Genomic DNA, 20,882 nt, shown 5'->3' with positions numbered 1-20,882 from the left:
TTAAAGTTTTGTGCTTATCAAAGGGATGAGGGGGCTCCAAAAATTGTCGTCTCTTATCTGGCTAAAGTTTATTCATTGGGGCTTTTGACGTAGTAAAGTTAATCTAATGACATTGCGTAAACCTAGACTATCAAAATAGCTCATCTGCAATATCTCGTGAACGGTTCGGGGATCGAGTTAAACTTTCAGGGAGCATTTAATGAGGGCAAGAAGACTTAATGTTCTATGTTTGGAAGAAGGGGTGAGAAAGTTGAACCATTATTCTCTCCTAAATGTTGGTTCGACCCCGTTCCCCTGGGTCAAGGGGAACTACAAAAGACAATAAAATGAACCTTGGTTTTTACGTCTCCAATTGGCTTGAAATGTTCTTGACCCTATGTAGGAAAAGAAAGATCAAAACTAATTTTGGCTTTATTGATTCGCGATGCCCAAAATAGGCCGAAAATATATCTTGTGTCTGATAGGCTTGAAACTTATAGGGCATGTGTAGAAGCCCGGGTAGACATAGTGAAGACAACACATTTGGAAGTTTGGTTGTATCGTTGTGTGACATCTGAAAGTCTATCAATGAATTAATTTCTTTTTCATTAGCTTGAACTCACAAGACATATAGACTGGACCCACGGATGTCCCATTGGTCCCATCGATGAAAACAAAATTAGTAAAAAAAAAAAAAAAAAAAAAAAAAAAAAAAAAAAAAAAAAAAAAAAGGTTGCTCAATTCCTGACGAAACAATTTTTATTTTCCGATTGGCTTGAAACGTACAAGAAAAAAAAATATATAATTATGAGAAAACCCTGTTAAAAAATTAGAAAACCCAAAGCCTCTAGAAATTGATCAATTGTTTTATTGAAAGAAAATGAGATATCTTTAGCCCCTTTCAGTAGCTGTTCTCGGAGAGAACGAATCGGCAATGCTTGTGTTTTGCTAACCCCTTTTCTTCTTTTTCTGTTTTACTGAAAAATTTGCAGTTTGCTGTTTTGATCTCAGCTGCTTTCAGCTTTTCTTTAAGAACAAGTTCATCTATGGTTGCTTCTTCGACTTCAAGTGTGTTTTTCCAAAAAAGGTCTAAAAAGGTATATGTTTGTTTTCTTTCTTTTTTTTTTAAATAAAAAGCTGTTTCTATCTAGACTATTTTCTCCTACCTCTGTTTATTCCGTAAAATAGACGAGGGCTGTCTGTTTCACCTTGGCTGTTTTTATATATTACAATTTTGTTGGAAAAAAAACCACAGAAGTGCCGATAATTTGTTCATTCCTCTTTTTTGGAAAAGGATTTAGGTAAACATATCTTTTTGGTAGATAGTTGCCAGTTAGTTTCCATAATTGTCTTAGTGTCTTAATCGAACCGTATCTCCATTTTTCGTTGCCTTTTTTTAATTTTCTTTTCTAAGTCCTATTTAAAGTTTTTTAGTCCTTGTTCATCCAAAAAGAAGGCTCTATTAGAACTTTCGTAGAAATTTCTTAGGAGGACTTTTTTCTGAAAAAGGGTTTGGGAAGTTTTTTTTTAAATGCATGCTTATGGAACGAAACATTAACTGGGTAGGCCCGTTGAGAATCTAACAAAGTCAAACTTTAGAAGTCAACAAATTGATTGAATATTCGTCGATTAGATATTATGAAATTGATTGTGGGAAAATAAGAAGCTCTTTCCATTGCTTTCAACAGATAGAGGGCCCCCTTAGAGGGAATATGGGGGAGGGGAAAAAATTTAAATTGTATCCCCGTACAATGCTCCATTTTTAGAATCTATATTCTAATATAGAAATATATATCTATATATCTTCTATATAGAAATATAGAAATATATTAATATATATTAAAATATATATAATATATATTAATATATAATATATATTAAAATATTATTATATTAATATATTATATAATATATTATTATATGTAATATATTATATTATATTAATATTATATATATATATATTAATATATATTAATACATATAATATATATATATATATATATATATATATATATATATATATATATATATATATATATATATATATATATATATATATATATATATATATATATATATATATATATATAATATAGAAATATATTCTATTTATCTTCTATATAGAAAGATGTCGGGGCTGTTTTTTTTTTCTAATTACGCTGGGTAGTCTTGGTTCAGATTGAATAAAATATTTTCAAACCAAACTTGCTCGTTTTTTCTCATTTGTTCCAATACGTCGCATTTTCAGAGGTTCTATCCTCCCCTCCCCCCTTCCCCTCATTTCCTGAAGAAAAGTGAGGGGACTTTCTAAAAGTTGAAAATTTAGGGATAACTTTTTACTGAAACAATTTTGTCTTGAAGATTTTGTTTTATTATTTTATACCTGTCCAGGTTTTGGCTTGTAAACTTCATCTTCGTCGAGCTTAAATATTAATTTACATCAATAGTTGAGTAATTATAAATTGTATAAACCTTCGATTGCTTAAAAATCTTGTTTTTTATTATATCCTGAATGCTTGTAACTTTCGATAAAAACATTTTTGCAGAATACTCTTTCATACAGAACCAACCGCCCGATTTTTAGATTTTTAATATTTAGCATTTCAGGGGCTTCGCCAATTGAAATTCTAAATTTGCCCTCAGTGCCTAAACAAGGGGGCATTTGTGCCCAAAAAAACGATTATACTAAAATCTTTCATCTTAAAGCAAATTAGTATAAAGAGAAATTTAAATTGTTCAATGGATGGTTTTGTAACTTTCACGAGTCAATATCGAGATATATACTTGACTGGGATACCCTGTATAACATGTTCAGATGTTAAATGTAGAATTTTTAAAGCATCATTATTAAAGTATCAAAGTAGTAGATATTAGTAGTAGTAGATCTCAGGAGAGTAGTAGATATTAGATGTAGGATTTTTAAAGTACCAAAGTAAAGATATTTTTCCCCGGACCTACCTCAGGTTTATTCATACCTGAAAACCGTAATCTTCTAATAATTTTCTTGTTGTGTTTCTAAATTATAAAGTTTTTAGGGCAGTATCGTATTTTCGTCAGTGTTGCCACATTGAACCATGAAAATAAATAGGCAAAACTAGTTAGTAAGACTGCACAATGCTTTTCGTCTCTAAAAGTTGAAATAGAAACATTCTTTAATTTAAACAATTTATTTACTTTATTTTTGCTGATTTGTCTTTTTTACATTTCTTTACCTACATTGACACCCACTACTACCAACAGCTGCATCACTGTATATGATAGTCTTTTTCATTAAAAATAGAATATCTGATTCCTTCTAGTTTATCAATCTATATATATATATATTAATTAAAAAAACTTTTTCCTCAGAATAAGTTTTTCAAAGAAAAGTAAAGAACTCCATTAAAAAAAAAAAATGAGAGAAAATAAAATCAAATAATCTACCAAGCGTGAAGCTACTACAAATCAGCATCGATAAATAAATGAAACCCAAAAGGAACAGAAATTACAATAAATAACCAAGTCAAACTCAAAACGAGCAGAAATTAGCATAAGGTGGGTGCAAAACCCCTATGCCTTCCCAAGGCCAGAACAAAATTTGCACTTTACTGAAAAAAATATAAATGTTTTTACTTTTATAACTTTAGTAAATCAAATAATATTAACATTTTGATTACTAAATAACAGAATATGTATATGAAACTGACAATGCACATTCATTTGTATTTTTTCAGTAAAGTGCAAATTGTGTTCTAGCCTTGGGAGGGCATAGAGGTTTTGCGCCCAACTTATGTTAATTTCTGCTCGTTTTGAGTTTGACTCGGTTAATTATTGTAATTTCTGTTCGTTTTGGGTTTCACTTATTTATCGATGCTGATCTGTGGTAGTTTCACGCTTGGTAGATTATTTGATTTTATTTTTGCTCATTTTTTGCTTAATGGAGTTCTTCACTTTTCTTTGAAAAACTTATTTTAAGGAAAACGTTTTTTTAATTAATTTCTGTTCGTTTTATATTGACATAGTTTTTTCAGGGGAAAAGAAAATAACACTTTAAATCTTTTCGTTTTTTAAGACTTTATAGTTTGGCCTGCTTTTTGTATGCTGGAGAAACATTTTCAGCAATTTTTAACAACATACACCCTTTTAAAAATCTGGACACTTATAGTACTGTTTAATTTAGTTTCATACCTCCTCTAGTTGACCTGAAATGGAAAACTTGATACAATTCGCAAAAAAATCTGTTTACTTTCTTTGATAGGTTGGATAAACTTCCGCTATTTTGATTCGGTTAAATTTCAAGAGCAGAAGTAGCCCCGAAAGATTGAACATAATACCCTCAAGTCATTCTTGGGATACTGCTGAGATGCCTTATTGGGAATTAGCATTAACACAGTGTATTTTGATTTAAGATTAAGGCAACATTTAGTTTTTAAACATTTATCACAAATGAGAGGGTGGGCGTGGGGGGTTGGGAGTGAAAGGGGGATTAGTTGCACTACAATAACTTTCGAAAATTTCAAAGAGCATCGACCCTTTCTATTGTCAATCGAATGAGCCCCTTTCGAAGTTCCCACTACAATTCCTTTGATAAGAAGGGCCCTGGTCTAAACAACAACAACAAAAAATATCACTAATCACTTTTGACTATTAAACAGGGTAATAGCCCTTTGAATTTCAAATCGAATGAGCCTTTTTTTCAAGTTTCTACGACAAAGCCTTCTATAAATACCTTATATGCCCTCAGGGCATAAATTAAAACCCCTGCCCTGAGGGCTGTGGGGGAGTATCCTCCTCAAAAACATATTTTCTATGTGGAAATCAACTACGCTGAACAAAATGGCTATCTCAAAATTCTGATTGGATGGGTTTGGGGGAATGATGGGCGCGGAGGGGGGGGACTAGTTGCCCTTCAATCACTCGACTATTAAAAAGGGCACTAGCCCTTTGAATATCCAATCGAATGAGCCCCTTTTGAAGTTTTTACGACAACGACTTCTATAAAAAACCTTATATGCCCCAAGGGCATAACTTAAAACCCTTGCCCTGAGGGATGTGGGGGAGTGTCGCCCTCAAAAACATATTTTTCTATCTGGAAATCAACTAGCCTACGCTGAACAAAATGGCTATCTCAAAATTTTGATTGGATGTGTCTGGGGGAGTGATGGGCGTGGGGGGGGGGGGGGGGGCGAGGTGCCCTTCAATCATTTTCGACTATTAAAAAGGGCACTAGCCCTTTGAGTTTCCAATCGAATGAGCCTGTTAAACGTTTCTATGACAACGCCTTATATAAAAACCTTCTCGGCCCCCAGGGCATAGCTTAAAACCCCTGCCCTGAGGGTTTTGGGGGAGTGTCCTCCTTAAAAACATATTTCTATCTGGAAATCAACTCCGCTGAACAAAATGGCTATCTCAAAATTCTGATTGGATGTGTTTGGGGGAATGATGGGCGTGGGGGGGGGGGGGGAACTAGTTGCCCTTCAATCACTTTCGACTGTTAAAAAGGGCACTAGCCCTTTGAATTTCCAATTGAATGAGCCCCTTTTGAAGTTTTCACTACAACGTCTTCTATAAAAACCTTATATGCCCCAAGGGCATAACTTAAAACCCTTGCCCTGAGGGATGTGGGGGAGTGTCGCCCTCAAAAATATATTTTTCTATCTGGAAATCAACTAGACTACGCTGAACAAAATGGCTATCTCTAAACTTTGATTGGATGTGTTTGGAGGAATGATGGGCGTGGGAGGGGGGGGGGGCTAGTTGCCTTCCAATCACTTTCGACAATTAAAAAGGGCACTAGCCCTTTGAAATTTCCAATCGAATGAGCCTATTTTGAAGTTTCTACGACAACGCCTTCTATAAAACCTTATATGCTCCCAAGGCATAACTTAAAACCCTTGCCCTGAGGGTTGTGGGGGAGTGTCCTCCTCAAAAAGTATTTTTTATCCGGAAATCAACTAGCATACGCTGAACAAAATGGCTATCTCAAAATTTTGATTGGATGTGTTTGGGGGAATGATGAGCGTGAGGGGGGGGGGCGAGTTACCCTCCCATCACTTTTGACTATTAAAAAGGGCACTAGCCCTTTGAATTTCCAATCGAATGAGCCTTTTTGGAAGTTTCTACGACAACACCTTCTATAAAAACCTTACATGCCCCCAGGGCATAACTTAAAACCCTTGCCCTGGGGGTTTTTGGGGAGTGTCCTCCTTAAAAACATATTCTCTATCTGGAAATCAACTACGCTGAACAAAATTGCTATCTCAAAATTTGTATGGGATGTGTTTAGGGAAATGATGGGCGCGGGGGGGGCTAGTTACCCTCCAATCACTTTCGACTATTAAAAAGGGCACTAGCCCTTTGAATTTTCAATCAAATGAGCCCCTTTTGAAGTTTCTACAACAAACCTTCTATGAAAACCTTATATGCCCCCAAGGCATAACTTAAAACCCATGCCCTGAGGGTTGTGGGGGAGTTTCCTCCTCAACAATATTTTTTCTATCTGAAAATCAACTACGCTGAACAAAATGGCTATCTCAAAATTTTGATCGGATGTGTTTGGGGGAATGATGGGCGAGGGGGGGGGGCTAGTTGCCTTTCATTAAAAACTTTATATGCCCCCAGGGCATAACTTATAACCATTGCCGTCAGGGCTGTGGGGGAGGGGTTGTCATCCTCAAAGACCTAATTTCCAAAACTTTCAACTATATTGAATAAAATGGCAATCTAAAAATTTTGATTGGATGTGTTTGGGGACAAGGTGGTCGTGAGAGGGGGGTAGGTGGCTCTCAAATCACTTTCGACTATTAAAAAGGGTACTACCCCTTTGAATTTCAACTCGAATGAGCTCCTTTTCAAGTATCTACGACAAAGATTTCAATATAAAATCTTATATGCCCCCAGGGCATAACTTATAATACTTGCCCTGAGGGTTGTGGGGGAGTGTACTCCTCAAAAATATATTTTCTATCTGGAAATCAACTACGCTGAACAAAATGGCTATCTCAAAATTGTTATTGGATGTGTTAGGGGGAAGGATGGGCGTGCGGGGGGGGTGAGTTGCCCTCAAATCATTTTCGACTATTCAAAAGGGCACTAGCCCTTTGAATTCCCAATCTAATGAGCCTTTTTTAAAGTTTCTACGAAAACGCCTTCTATAAAAACCTTATATGCCCCCAGGGCATAATTTAAAACCCTTGTCCTGAGGGTTGTGGGGGAGTGTCCTCCTCAAAAACATATTTTCTATCTGGAGATCAACTACGCTGAATAAAATGACAATTTCAAAATTTTGATTGGATGTGTTTGGGGAAATGATGGGCTTGGGGGGGGGGGGCTAGTTGCCCACCAATCACTTTCCACTATTAAAAAGGGCACTAGCCCTTTGAATATCCAATCGAATGAGTCTTTTTCAAAGTTTCTATGACAACGCCTTCTATAAAAACCTTATTGACCCCCAGGGCATAACTTAAAACCCTTGCTCTGAGGGTTGTGGGGGGGCGTCCTCCTCAAAAACATATTTTCTATCTGAAAATCAAATACTCTGAACAAAATGGCTATCTCAAAATTTTGATTGGACGTGTTTGGGGGAATGATGGGCGGGGGGCGGGGGGCTAGTTGCCCTCCAATCACTTTCGACTTTTAAAAAGGCTACTAGCCCTTTGAATTTAAAATCGAATGAGCCTGTTTGAAGTTTCTACAATAATGCCTTCTATAAAAACCCTATATGCCCCCAGGGCATAACTTGAAACCCTTGCCCTGAGGTTAGTGCGGGAGTGTCCTCCTCAAAAACAAATTTCCTATCTGGAAATCAACTACGCTGAAAAAACTGACTATCTAACAATGTTTATTGGATGTGATTGGGGAAATGATGGGCGTGGGGGGGGCTAGTTGCCCTCCAATCACTTTTTACTATTAAAAAGGGCACTAGAACTCTCAATTTTCAATTGAATGAGCCCCTTTTGAAGTTTCTACGACGATCCCTTCCATATGAAGTGCCCTGCTCTAAAGGAAAAAATAATAAATAAGTCATCGTTCTTATATGCCCTCAGGGCCTAACTTACAACTCTTGCCCCGAGGGTTGTGGGGGGTTGTCCTCCTCAAAAACATATTTTCTATCTGGAAATCAACTACGCTGAACAAAATGGCTATCTCAAAATTTTGATTGGATATGTTTGGGGGAATGATGGGCACGGTGGGGGGGGGGCTAATTGCCCTCCAATCTTTTCGACTATTAAAAAGAACACTAGCCACTCCAATTTTCAATCGAATGAGCCCTTTTCGAAGTTCCTACGACAACTCCTTCGGTACGAAGTGTCCGGGTATGGAGAACCAAAAAGAAAAACACACATTGTGCGCATATCGTTCTTTTCTTAGGCGCATTTTCTTAGGCCTATGATATATATATATATATATATATATATATATATATATATATATATATATATATATATATATATATATATATATATATATATATATATAAGCTACAGAAGAGAATTTTTGAGACGAAGGTAGGCCCAGCATTGAGTTACGGTGGGGAAGTTTGGGGTTTTGAAAAAGGGGAAAAAATAGAGATAATTTATTTAGGACATTTCAGGAGACTTTTAGGGCTAAGCGGGAAATTTAATAATCTGGTGTTAAAGGGTGATCTAGGACTGTTTTCATTAAGGGTAAAAACATTGGTTAGAATGATAGGATACTGGGAAAAGGTGATTGGTTTACAGAATAATAGGTTAGTAAATGCAGCTTATCTGGAGGTGTTGCAGGATAGAAGGAAATGTTCATGGGCTTCCCAGGTGAAATAAATCTTAAATAGTTGTGGGTTATCAGGTGTTTGGAATGAAGGCAAGGGGATAGGGCTGGAAGTAGGAAATGCAGCAAAACTAGTAAAGGGAGTGCTTGAAGATCAGGAGATTCAGAAATGGCAGTGTGAAGTCGCAGCCTCGGTGTCCCTCGGCATTTACCGGCAATGGAAGGAGGTCTGGGGATATGATAATTATTTTAAAGTGGGTTTAAATAGTGAAGAAATTAAGTGGTATATATCAGGGAGGGGTAATTGTCTAGCACTTGGAGAAAGGAGGACATATTTAGGGAGGGTAAGGGTTAAGGAGGGTCCTTACTCATGCCCTATGTGCGGAGAAAATGGTGAGGATCTGCTTCACTTCATGGCCCTTTGTCCCGAATTACAGGATTTAAGGAATGAATTATTTTTTGATAATGTGGGGACAAGCGAGTGGTTGGTTTCAGTAATGAGATCAAAAAATTATGGGACAATAAGAATGATAGCAAAGTATATAAAATTGGGTATGTCACATAGAGATAGATTTTTGTAAAAGAAGTGGGGTGAGTGCGGAAAGTATTGTTGTATGTGTGTAAGTTGTTTTCTTGTTTGTTATTTTTGTAGTCATGGCCCTTGATAGATGTAACATACATCTATCTATTTATGTTAGTTTAATGGTATCGTGTGCTTTATTATGTTTTTGTAATGTTTTGTAATTTTGCGTTGTTATTGTTATGTAGGCTACCATACTTTGCTATGAGTGTTATAATCATGTGGTATTATTTTGTGTGATTTTCCTTTTTTTGCCATGGCCCAAAGTGGCTTTTATTGCAATAAATATCTATCTATCTATCTATATGTATATATATATATATATATATATATATATATATATATATATATATATATATATATATATATATTATTTGTTTGGAAACCCGTCATACAAAAAAAAGTAAAAGACGCAGCAATAAACGAAAAAAAAAAAGAAACATACATAAACATAGCAGTGATAATAAACTTAGTGACGGACGCTGGAGCTAATATCTAAATTAGCTCTTAGAACAGATTACAAAGACGAGAAAGAAAAACTCAATTATATACTGCACTGCAAGTATCTGACATCAGGGGCGAATCTCCAGCATTTTTATTGGGGGGGGGGCACGAGGGGTCCATATCTGGATAGTCAAAGGGCATGGGATGTATAGTATTTTTTCTACACAGTATTGGGGGGGGGGGCAACTACCCCCCTTGCCACCCCCAAACGACGCCCCTGCCTGACTTGTTTTTGTTTTTATACTCTCAAGTACTGAGAAAACATAAGCAATATGAGCATCGTTGCATCAAGCCGCAATTGGTAAAAAATCAACCCAAATAATCATCATCTAATTAAAAATATACAGTAGATAATCATATCCACTAGTCTAAATATGACAAGAAATGGTAAAAGAATTAAATGACGCTTTGTCCACTGATCTTGAATTCAGATCACTCTCAACAAATGATTCATTTACTCCGATATACATAAATATCAGAAACAAGGAAATTATTCAATCATGGAATTTTTACTTCTTTACTTTAAACAATATGCTTAAAAGAACGGATAATTAATAAACAGTTAAATTATTAGTAATATACACAATATATTATCAGAGAAAAATTGCCGACAAGATTGAGAATAACCTGCGTCACTTAAATTGAACTCATACGAAAAGAGACTAAATCATCAATCAGTTTAAAGTTGCAGCAATTACACTAAGCGCGGAAACAAACACTTAGAAAAAACACAACAAATACATCTTAAATACTTGGCCAGTACCGACGACCAAGGATGGTTCAACTTCGTAAAACGGGAATTATAAGCACGAATTTGCTTTTCCACAGCTATAATAGGGTCGGCGATGCTGAATTTTCTAATTAGATAAGAGTTACGGGTTGTAAGGGGGAAACGTAGGGGGGTCTTAGGGGGGAAGCGTAAAAGATATTTTGTGAACCGGAAGAAGACTGAACGAATTTTTGACTTGTCAGATTTTTGAGCATTTTCCAAAACGGCGATATGTAAAGATAATGTGGTAGAGGGACAGAGTTGAAAATTTTCGAATTAGACGGCGGCTGAATCGTAACTTATTCGTTAAAAAAGAAGCATATGATAACACAACTGTACGTTTAATGTGAACAATTAATAGCTGTCGCGTGTGCATTATTGACGAACCAATGGGAAGACCGAGGTAGGTGATATTATCTACTGGCTTAATCCTACTATTTCAGAGAGGAATATCCCCTGGCGACGCTTGCTTCCAGTTGAAGAATACAACTTCGGACTTTTCAGCTTTGAACTAAACACCTAGTTTTGCATACTCAGATTGTAGCGTTGCGGAAATCTCGCTAATGCGCTGGATAGTGCGGCTCAATTTAGAATGTCGCCTGCATAACATACGAGAGATAAATTAAGACCGGCAAAGACGAGAAATGCGGGAACAGCTGACTGTGCATCAAGAACTCCATTATTGAAGAGTGGAGGGCAAGAAACAGCACCTTGACGGGTACAATTTTCACCGGATATCTAGCAAAATTATTGTCAATTTTCAGAACGCCTAAACTATGACTCGTCAAAAATGTTCTTGCAAGCATAATAGGTCATAGTTCGAAAGCAAACCTTTCATCAAAGGAAGGTTGACTAAAAGTCCACCATTAATATTCCACGAAAATCCAGCTTGCGTAGTAGTAGACAGATCCATATCATACCGTGGGCTTTGCTAGTTGACTGTTGTTATTGGGACACTTTACACTGTATGGCCGGCAACTTTACATTCTAGACAGAACATTTTTTCCGAACACGGAGAGGCATTGTTAGAGGTGCAATCGCAGGATCCACAGCAAGAGCAGAGGGCCTGATTGGAGCACTGCGAGGTCAAATGCTCGTGCAGAAAGCTTTTCGTAACGAACTTTCACAGACACTTTCCAGAACTGATCCAGGTTTTGTTTCGACTCAAAGTAGACCTTGAACACTCGGGACTTTCCGCACTGTGAAGCTTTCACACAGTTTGGTGTAGAGATTTGACTTGAGTCTCAGCGTATTCGGCCGGTACGCCTTTCAGGACCCCTATAACCAGTGGGGATTTCACACTCACCGAGATACCTGAGGTACTTTTTTTTTAGCATTCTCAACAATTTTTTTTGCTGCACGCTTTGACTTAACAACAAGTTTCCATTCCGAAGCCGATTTTTTAATTTCAGTTATTTCACCTGAGGCCTCAGGACAAAGTTCGACAAAGTCCTTATGAGCACTAGGTGAGGTCAGGTTTGCAGGACACTTTTTTAGTACAACGGCACACGTAGGAGCTGGGGCAGGGTTAGTTGTTAGGTTGGTATCAATTCGAGATTTATATCTCAATTGGTGTCAAGACTATATATTACATGGGCGTCCATAAGGGGAGGGGGGCATTAGGGGGTGCCAGTCCCCTCCTGGCTGAATGATGCTGCCTTATTTTTGTTTTGAGATTTCTATTATATAGCATTAAAAGTGCCAATTATACCAGGTAAGTCCCCCTGGAATTCAGCCCTTATATATATATATATATATATATATATATATATATATATATATATATATATATATATATATATATATATATATATATATATATATATATATATATATATATATACATATTGTTTTACATGGTAAGACAGGTATTTTGTTTTCTGGAAAGAGTGGCTTAATAGAAGACTGTTCTTAACATTGCCCGGTTTAGCTACGTAAATTGGGTAATAAAAATAATAAATACCTAGTTCCTCCTGGGCTATTTGTAGCGCATAGGGCATCAATGAATGTCTTGTGGGAATTTATTTAACCGATGGGCCCCCTTCATTGTCTGCCCAAATTTGATAACAGCTATTTATATTCAGGCAACATATTGACACAGTCAGAAGATGTGATGCTGCACTTAAAGAAGCCGATTACTATAGAAATCAACAGAGGTCAGTTGTTAGTAAATTAGATGCAACCAATCAGGAGGCTTTAAACTTGAGATCCCAGTTTGGAGAAATACTTGCAGGCAAAAGAAGGCTTGAGCAAGAGGTCTTGATGATCAGCCAAGCTCGAGAAGAGGAGAGGAAAGAACTGACGGAGCTTAGGCTCCATCAGCAGGTAAGAGCTTCTTAATAAATTATTGAAATATTTAAAGAGTTTTTCAAATGTTAATTTAAGTATCCGTTCTCAAAAAAAAAACTGAAAGAAAAATGAAGAATGACTCTCAAAATTAGAGCAAGCAGAAAGAAAGTTATACAATAAGTCAAACTGAAAATGAACCAAATTATAATATTATTCAAATAAACTATTTGAATATTATTCAAATTATTCAATCTTTTTTAAATATTGGAACTATTTGAATAATATTCAAATTATTTAATCTTTTTGAAATATTAATTTAAGTGTCTGTTCTCCGAAAAAAAAAACTCTGAAAGAAAAAAGAAGAATGACTTTAAAAATTAGAGCAAGTAGAAAGAAAGTTATACAATAATTCATACTGAAAATGAACCAAATTATAATATTATTCAAATAAACTATTTGAATAATATTCAAATTATTCAATCTTTTTGAAATATTAATTTAAGTGTCTGTTCTCCGAAAAAAAAAACTGAAAGAAAAATGAAGAATGACTTTCAAAATTAGAGCAAGCAGAAAGAAAGTTATACAATAAGTCAAACTGAAAATGAAACAAATTATAATATTATTCAAATAAACTATTTGAATAATATTCAAATTATTCAATCTTTTGAAATATTAATTTAAGTGTCTGTTCTCCGAAAAAAAAAACTCTGAAAGAAAAATGAAGAATGACTTTCAAAATTAGAGCAAGCAGAAAGAAAGTTATGCAATAAGTCAAACTGAAAATGGATCAAATTCTAATATTATTTAAATAAACTATTTGAATAATATTCAAATTATTCAATCTTTTGAAATATTAATTTAAGTGTCTGTTCTCCGAAAAAAAAACCTCTGAAAGAAAAATGAAGAATGACTTTCAAAATTAGAGCAAACAGAAAGAAAGTTATACAATAAGTCAAACTGAAAATGAACCAAATTATAATATTATTCAAATAAACTATTTGAATAATATTCAAATTATTCAATCTTTTTGAAATATTAATTTAAGTGTCTATTCTCCGACAAAAAAACTCTGAAAGAAAAATGAAGAATGACTTTCAAAATTAGAGCAAGCAGAAAGAAAGTTATGCAATAAGTCAAACTGAAAATGAACCAAACAATAATATTATTCAAATAAAATATTTGAATAATATTCAAATTATTCATTCTTTTTGTAATATTAATTTATGTGTCTGTTCTCCGAAAAAAAAACTGAAAGACAAATGAAAAATGACTTTTAAAATTAGAGCAAGCAGAAAGACAGTTATACAATAATTCAAACTGAAAATGAACCAAATTATAATATTATTCAACTAAACTATTTGAATAATATTCAAATTATTGAATCTTTTTGAAATATTAATTTAAGTGTCTGTTCTCCGAAAAAAAACTCTGAAAGAAAAATGAAGAAGGACTTTCAAAATTAGAGCAAGAAATTATAATAGTATTCAAATAAACTATTTGTATAATATTCAAATTATTCAATCTTTTTGAAATATTAGTTTAAGTGTCTGTTGTCCGAAAAAAAACACTCTGACAGAAAAATGAAGAATGACTTTCAAAATTAGAGCAAGCAGAAAGAAAGTTATGCAATAAGTCAAACTGAAAATGAACCAAATTATAATATTATTCAAATAAACTGTTAGAATAATATTCAAATTATTCAATCTTTTGAAATATTAATTTAAGTGTCTGTTCTCCGGAAAAAAACCTTTGAAAGAAAAATGAAGAATGACTTTCAAAATTAGAGCAAACAGAAAGAAAGTTATACAATAAGTCAAACTAAAAATGAACCAAATTATAATATTATTCAAATAAACTATTTAAATAATATTCAAATTATTCAATTTTTTTGAAATATTAATTTAAGTGTCTGTTCTCCGAAAAAAAAACTCTGAAAGAAAAATGAAGAATGACTTTCAAAGTTAGAGCAAGCAGAAAGAAAGTTATGCAATAAGTCAAACTGAAAATGAACCAAATTATAATATTATTCAAATAAACTATTTGAATAATATTGAAATTATTTAATAAACTATTAAATAATTGAATAATTTGAATAATATTCAAATTATTCAATCTTTTGAAATATTAATTTAAGTGTCTGTTCTCCGAAAAAAAACTCTGAAAGAAAAATGAAGAATGACTTTCAAAATTAGAGCAAACAGAAAGAAAGATATACAATAAGTCAAACTGAAAATGAACCAAATTATAATATTATTCAAATAAACTATTTAAATAATATTCAAATTATTCAATCTCTTTAAAATATTAATTTAAGTGTCTGTTCTCCGAAAAAAATCACTGAAAGAAAAATGAACAGTGACTTTCAAAGTTAGAGAAAGCAGAAAGAAAGTTATGCAATAAGTCAATCTGAAAACGAACCAAAATTAAAATATTATTCAAATAAACTATTTGAATAATATTTAAATTATTTAATAAACTATTCAGACATTTAAGTATTTTTTAAATATTAATTTAAGTGTCTGTTCTCAAAAAAAAAACTGAAAGAAAAATGAAGAATGACTTTCAAAATTAGAGCTACCAGAAAGAAAGTTATACAATAAGTTAAACTGAAAATGAACCAAATTATAATATTATTCAAATATTGAATAATTTTCAAATTATTCAATCTTTTTGAAATATTAATTTAAGTGTCTGTTCTCCGAAAAAAAGCGCTCTGAAAGAAAAATGAACAGTGACTTTCAAAATTAGAGAAAGCAGAAAGAAAGTTATGCAATAAGTCAATGTGAAAATGAACCAAATTATAATATTATTCAAGTAAACTATTTGAATAATATTCAAATTATTCAATCTTTTGAAATATTAATTTAAGTGTCTGTTATCCGAAAAAAAACTCTGAAAGGAAAATGAAGAATGACTTTCAAAATTAGAGCAAACAGAAAGTTATACAATAAGTCAAACTGAAAATGAACCAAATTATAATCTTATTCAAATAAACTTTGAACAATATTCAAATTATTCAATCTTTTTTAAATATTAATTTAAGTGTCTGTTCTCGGAAAAAAAGCACTCTCAAAGAAAAATGAACAGTGACTTTCAAAATTAGAGAAAGCAGAAAGAAAGTTATGCAATAAGTCAATCTGAAAATGAACCAAATTATAATATTATTCAAATAAACTATTTGAATAATATTCAAATTATTCAATCTTTTGAAATATTAATTTAAGTGTGTGTTCTCCAAAAAAAAAACCTCTGAAAGAAAAATGAAGAATGACTTTCAAAATTAGAGCAAACAGAAAGAAAATTATACAATAAGTCAAACTGAAAATGAACCAAATTATAATGTTATTCAAATAAACTATTTGAATAATATTCAAATTATTCAATCTTTTTGAAATATTAATTTAAGTGTGTTCTCCGAAAAAAAGCACTCTGAAAGAAAAATGAACAGTCACTTTCAAAATTAGAGAAAGCAGAAAGAAAGTTATGCAATAAGTCAATCTGAAAATGAACCAAATTATAATATTAATCAAATAAAGTATTTGAATAATATTCAAATTATTCAATCTTTTGAAATATTAATTTAAGTGTCTGTTCTCCGAAAAAAAAACTCTGAAAGAAAAATGAAGAAGGATTTTCAAAATTAGAGCAAGCAGAAAGAAAGTTATACAATAAGTCAAACTGAAAATGAACCAAATTATAATATTATTCAAATAAACTATTTAAATAATATTCAAATTATTCAATCTTTTGAAATATTAATTTAAGTGTCTGTTCTCCGAAAAAAAAACTCTGAAAGAAAAATGAAGAAGGATTTTCAAAATTAGAGCAAGCAGAAAGAAAGTTATACAATAAGTCAAACTGAAAATGAACCAAATTATAATATTATTCAAATAAACTATTTGAATAATATTGAAATTATTTAATAAACTATTCAGATATTTAAGGATTTTTTAAATATTAATTTAAGTGTCTGTTCTCCAAAAAAAAAACTGAAAGAAAAATGAAGAATGGCTTTCAAAATTAGAGCTAGCAGAAAGAAAGTTATACAATAAGTCAAACTGAAAATGAACCAAATTATAATATTATTCAAATAAACTATTTAAATAATATTCAAATTATTAAATATTTTTTAAATATTATTATAAGTTTATATTATCCTAAAAAAAAAACTCTAAAAGAAAAATGAATAACGACTTTCAAAATTAGAGCAAGCAGAAAGAAAGTTATACAATAAGTCAAACTGAAAATGAACCAAATTATAATATTATTCAAATAAACTATTTAAATAATATTCAAATTATTCAATCTTTTTGAAATATCAATTTAAGTGTCTGTTCTCCGAAAAAAAAAACTCTGAAAGAAAAATGAAGAAGGAATTTCAAAATTAGAGCAAGCAGATAGAAAGTTCTACAATAAGTCAAACTGAAAATGAAACAAATTATAAAATTATTCAAATAAACTATTTGAATAATATTCAAATTATTCAATCTTTTTGAAATATTAATTCAAGTGTCTGTTCTCCGAACAAAAGCACTCTTAAAGAAAAATGAAGAGTGACTTTCAAAATTAGAGAAATCAGAAAGAAAGTTATGCAATAAGTCAATGTGAAAATGAACCAAATTATAATATTATTCAAATAAACTATTTGAATAACGTTCAAATTATTCAATCTTTTGAAATATTAATTTAAGTGTCCGTTCTCCGAAAAAAAACTCTGAAAGAAAAATGAAGAATGACTTTCAAAATTAGAGCAAACGGAAAGAAAGTTATACAATAAGTCAAACTGAAAATGAACCAAATTACAATATTATTCAAATAAACTATTTAAAGAATATTCAAATTATTCAATCTTTTTGAAATATCAATTTAAGTGTCTGTTCTCAGAAAAAAAAAACTCTGAAAGAAAAATGAAGAATGACTTTCAAAATTAGAGCAAGCAGAAAGAAAGTTATGCAATAAGTCAAACTGAAAATGAACCAAATTATAATATTATTCAAATAAACTATTTGAATAATATTCAAATTATTCAATCTTTTTAAAATATTAATTTAAGTGTCTGTTCTCGGAAAAAAAGCACTCTGAAAGAAAAATGAACAGTGACTTTCAAAATTAGAAAAAGCAGAAAGAAAGTTATACAATAAGTCAATCTGAAAATGAATCAAATTATAATATTATTCAAATAAACTATTTGAATAATATTCAAATTATTCAATCTTTTTGAAATATCAATTTAAGTGTCTGTTCTCAGAAAAAAAAAACTCTGAAAGATAAATGAAGAATGACTTTCAAAATTAGAGCAAACGGAAAGAAAGTTATACAATAAGTCAAACTGAAAATTTCAGTTGAAATAAGTCAAACTGAAAACTATTTGAATAATATTCAAATTATTCAATCTTTTTAAAATATTAATTTAAGTGTCTGTTCTCGGAAAAAAAGCACTCTGAAAGAAAAATGAACAGTGACTTTCAAAATTAGAAAAAGCAGAAAGAAAGTTATACAATAAGTCAATCTGAAAATGAACCAAATTATAATATTATTCAAATAAACTATTTGAATAATATTCAAATTATTCAATCTTTTGAAATATTAATTTAAGTGTCTGTTCTCCGAAAAAAAAAACCTCTGAAAGAAAAATGAAGAATTACTTTCAAAATTAGAGCAAACAGAAAGGAAGTTATACAATAAGTCAAACTGAAAATGAACCAAATTATAATGTTATTCAAATAAACTATTTAAATAATATTCAGATTATTCAATCTTTTTGAAAAATTAGTATAAGTGTCTATTCTCCGAAAAAAAAAACTCTAAAAGAAAAATGAAGAACGACTTTCAAAATTAGAGAAAGCAGAAAGAAAGTTATGCGATAAGTCAATCGGAAAATGAACCAAATTATAATATTATTCAAATAAACTATTTGACTAATATTCAAATTTTTCAATATTTTGAAATACTAATTTAAGTGTCTGTTCTCCGAAAAAAAAAAACTCTGAAAGAAAAATGAAGAATGACTTTCAAAATTAGAGCAAACAGAAAGAAAGTTGTACAATAAGTCAAACTGAAAATGAACAAATTATAATATTATTCATATAAACTATTTAAATAATATTCAAATCATTCAATCTTTTTGAAATATTAATTTAAGTATCTGTTCTCCGAAAAAAAAACTCTCAAAGAAAAATGAAGAAGGACTTTCAAAATTAGAGCAAGCAGAAAGAAATTAATACAATAAGTCAAACTGAAAATGAACCCAATTATAATATTATTCAAATAAACTATTTGAATAATATTGAAATTATTTAATAAACTATTCAGATATTTAAGGATTTTTTAAATAGTAATTTAAGTGTCTGTTCTCCAAAAAAAAACTGAAAGAAAAATGAAGAATGACTTTCAAAATTAGAGCAAACAGAAAGAAAGTTATACAATAAGTCAAACTGAAAATGAACCAAATTATAATATTATTCAAATAAACTATTTGAATAATATTCAAATTTTTCAATATTTTGAAATACTAATTTAAGTGTCTATTCTCCGACAAAAAAACTCTGAAAGAAAAATGAAGAATGACTTTCAAAATTAGAGCAAGCAGAAAGAAAGTTATGCAATAAGTCAAACTGAAAATGAACCAAATAATAATATTATTCAAATAAAATATTTGAATAATATTCAAATTATTCATTCTTTTTGTAATATTAATTTATGTGTCTGTTCTCCGAAAAAAAAACTGAAAGACAAATGAAAAATGACTTTTAAAATTAGAGCAAGCAGAAAGACAGTTATACAATAATTCAAACTGAAAATGAACCAAATTATAATATTATTCAACTAAACTATTTGAATGATATTCAAATTATTGAATCTTTTTGAAATATTAATTTAAGTGTCTGTTCTCCGAAAAAAAACTCTGAAAGAAAAATGAAGAAGGACTTTCAAAATTAGAGCAAGAAATTATAATAGTATTCAAATAAACTATTTGAATAATATTCAAATTATTCAATCTTTTTGAAATATTAGTTTAAGTGTCTGTTGTCCGAAAAAAAACACTCTGACAGAAAAATGAAGAATGACTTTCAAAATTAGAGCAAGCAGAAAGAAAGTTATGCAATAAGTCAAACTGAAAATGAACCAAATTATAATATTATTCAAATAAACTGTTAGAATAATATTCAAATTATTCAATCTTTTGAAATATTAATTTAAGTGTCCGTTCTCCGAAAAAAAACTCTGAAAGAAAAATGAAGTATGACTTTCAAAATTAGAGCAAACGGAAAGAAAGTTATACAATAAGTCAAACTGAAAATGAACCAAATTACAATATTATTCAAATAAACTATTTAAATAATATTCAAATTATTCAATCTTTTTGAAATATCAATTTAAGTGTCTGTTCTCAGAAAAAAAAAACTGAAAGAAAAATGAAGAATGACTTTCAAAATTAGAGCAAGCAGAAAGAAAGTTATGCAATAAGTCAAACTGAAAATGAACCAAATTATAATATTATTCAAATAAACTATTTGAATAATATTCAAATTATTCAATCTTTTTAAAATATTAATTTAAGTGTCTGTTCTCGGAAAAAAAGCACTCTGAAAGAAAAATGAACAGTGACTTTCAAAATTAGAAAAAGCAGAAAGAAAGTTATACAATAAGTCAATCTGAAAATGAACCAAATTATAATATTATTCAAATAAACTATTTGAATAATATTCAAATTATTCAATCTTTTTGAAATATCAATTTAAGTGTCTGTTCTCAGAAAAAAAAACTCTGAAAGAAAAATGAAGAATGACTTTCAAAATTAGAGCAAACGGAAAGAAAGTTATACAATAAGTCAAACTGAAAATTTCAGTTGAAATAAGTCAAACTGAAAACTATTTGAATAATATTCAAATTATTCAATCTTTTTAAAATATTAATTTAAGTGTCTGTTCTCGGAAAAAAAGCACTCTGAAAGAAAAATGAACAGTGACTTTCAAAATTAGAAAAAGCAGAAAGAAAGTTATACAATAAGTCAATCTGAAAATGAACCAAATT

General features: G+C 31.0%; 1 protein-coding gene across 1 annotated transcript in view; it reads left to right on the top strand.

Moving 5' to 3' along the window:
* Positions 1-20,882, top strand: part of Dlg5 (MAGUK family member discs large 5) — a 195,504-nt gene that overhangs the window by 26,977 nt on the left and 147,645 nt on the right. The window contains exon 5 of the mRNA XM_089089949.1: positions 12,644-12,884. Coding sequence (XP_088946075.1) covers positions 12,644-12,884 — 241 coding nt within the window. The remainder of the gene's footprint in view (positions 1-12,643; positions 12,885-20,882) is intronic.

Source organism: Artemia sp. Qi Xiang Cuo, chromosome 5 (genome assembly GCF_049724085.1).
Source record: "Artemia sp. Qi Xiang Cuo chromosome 5, ASM4972408v1, whole genome shotgun sequence".
Lineage (NCBI taxonomy): Eukaryota > Metazoa > Arthropoda > Branchiopoda > Anostraca > Artemiidae > Artemia > Artemia sp. Qi Xiang Cuo.
Note: the sequence above shows the minus strand (reverse complement) of the source record. Positions and strands in the feature narration are given on the sequence as shown.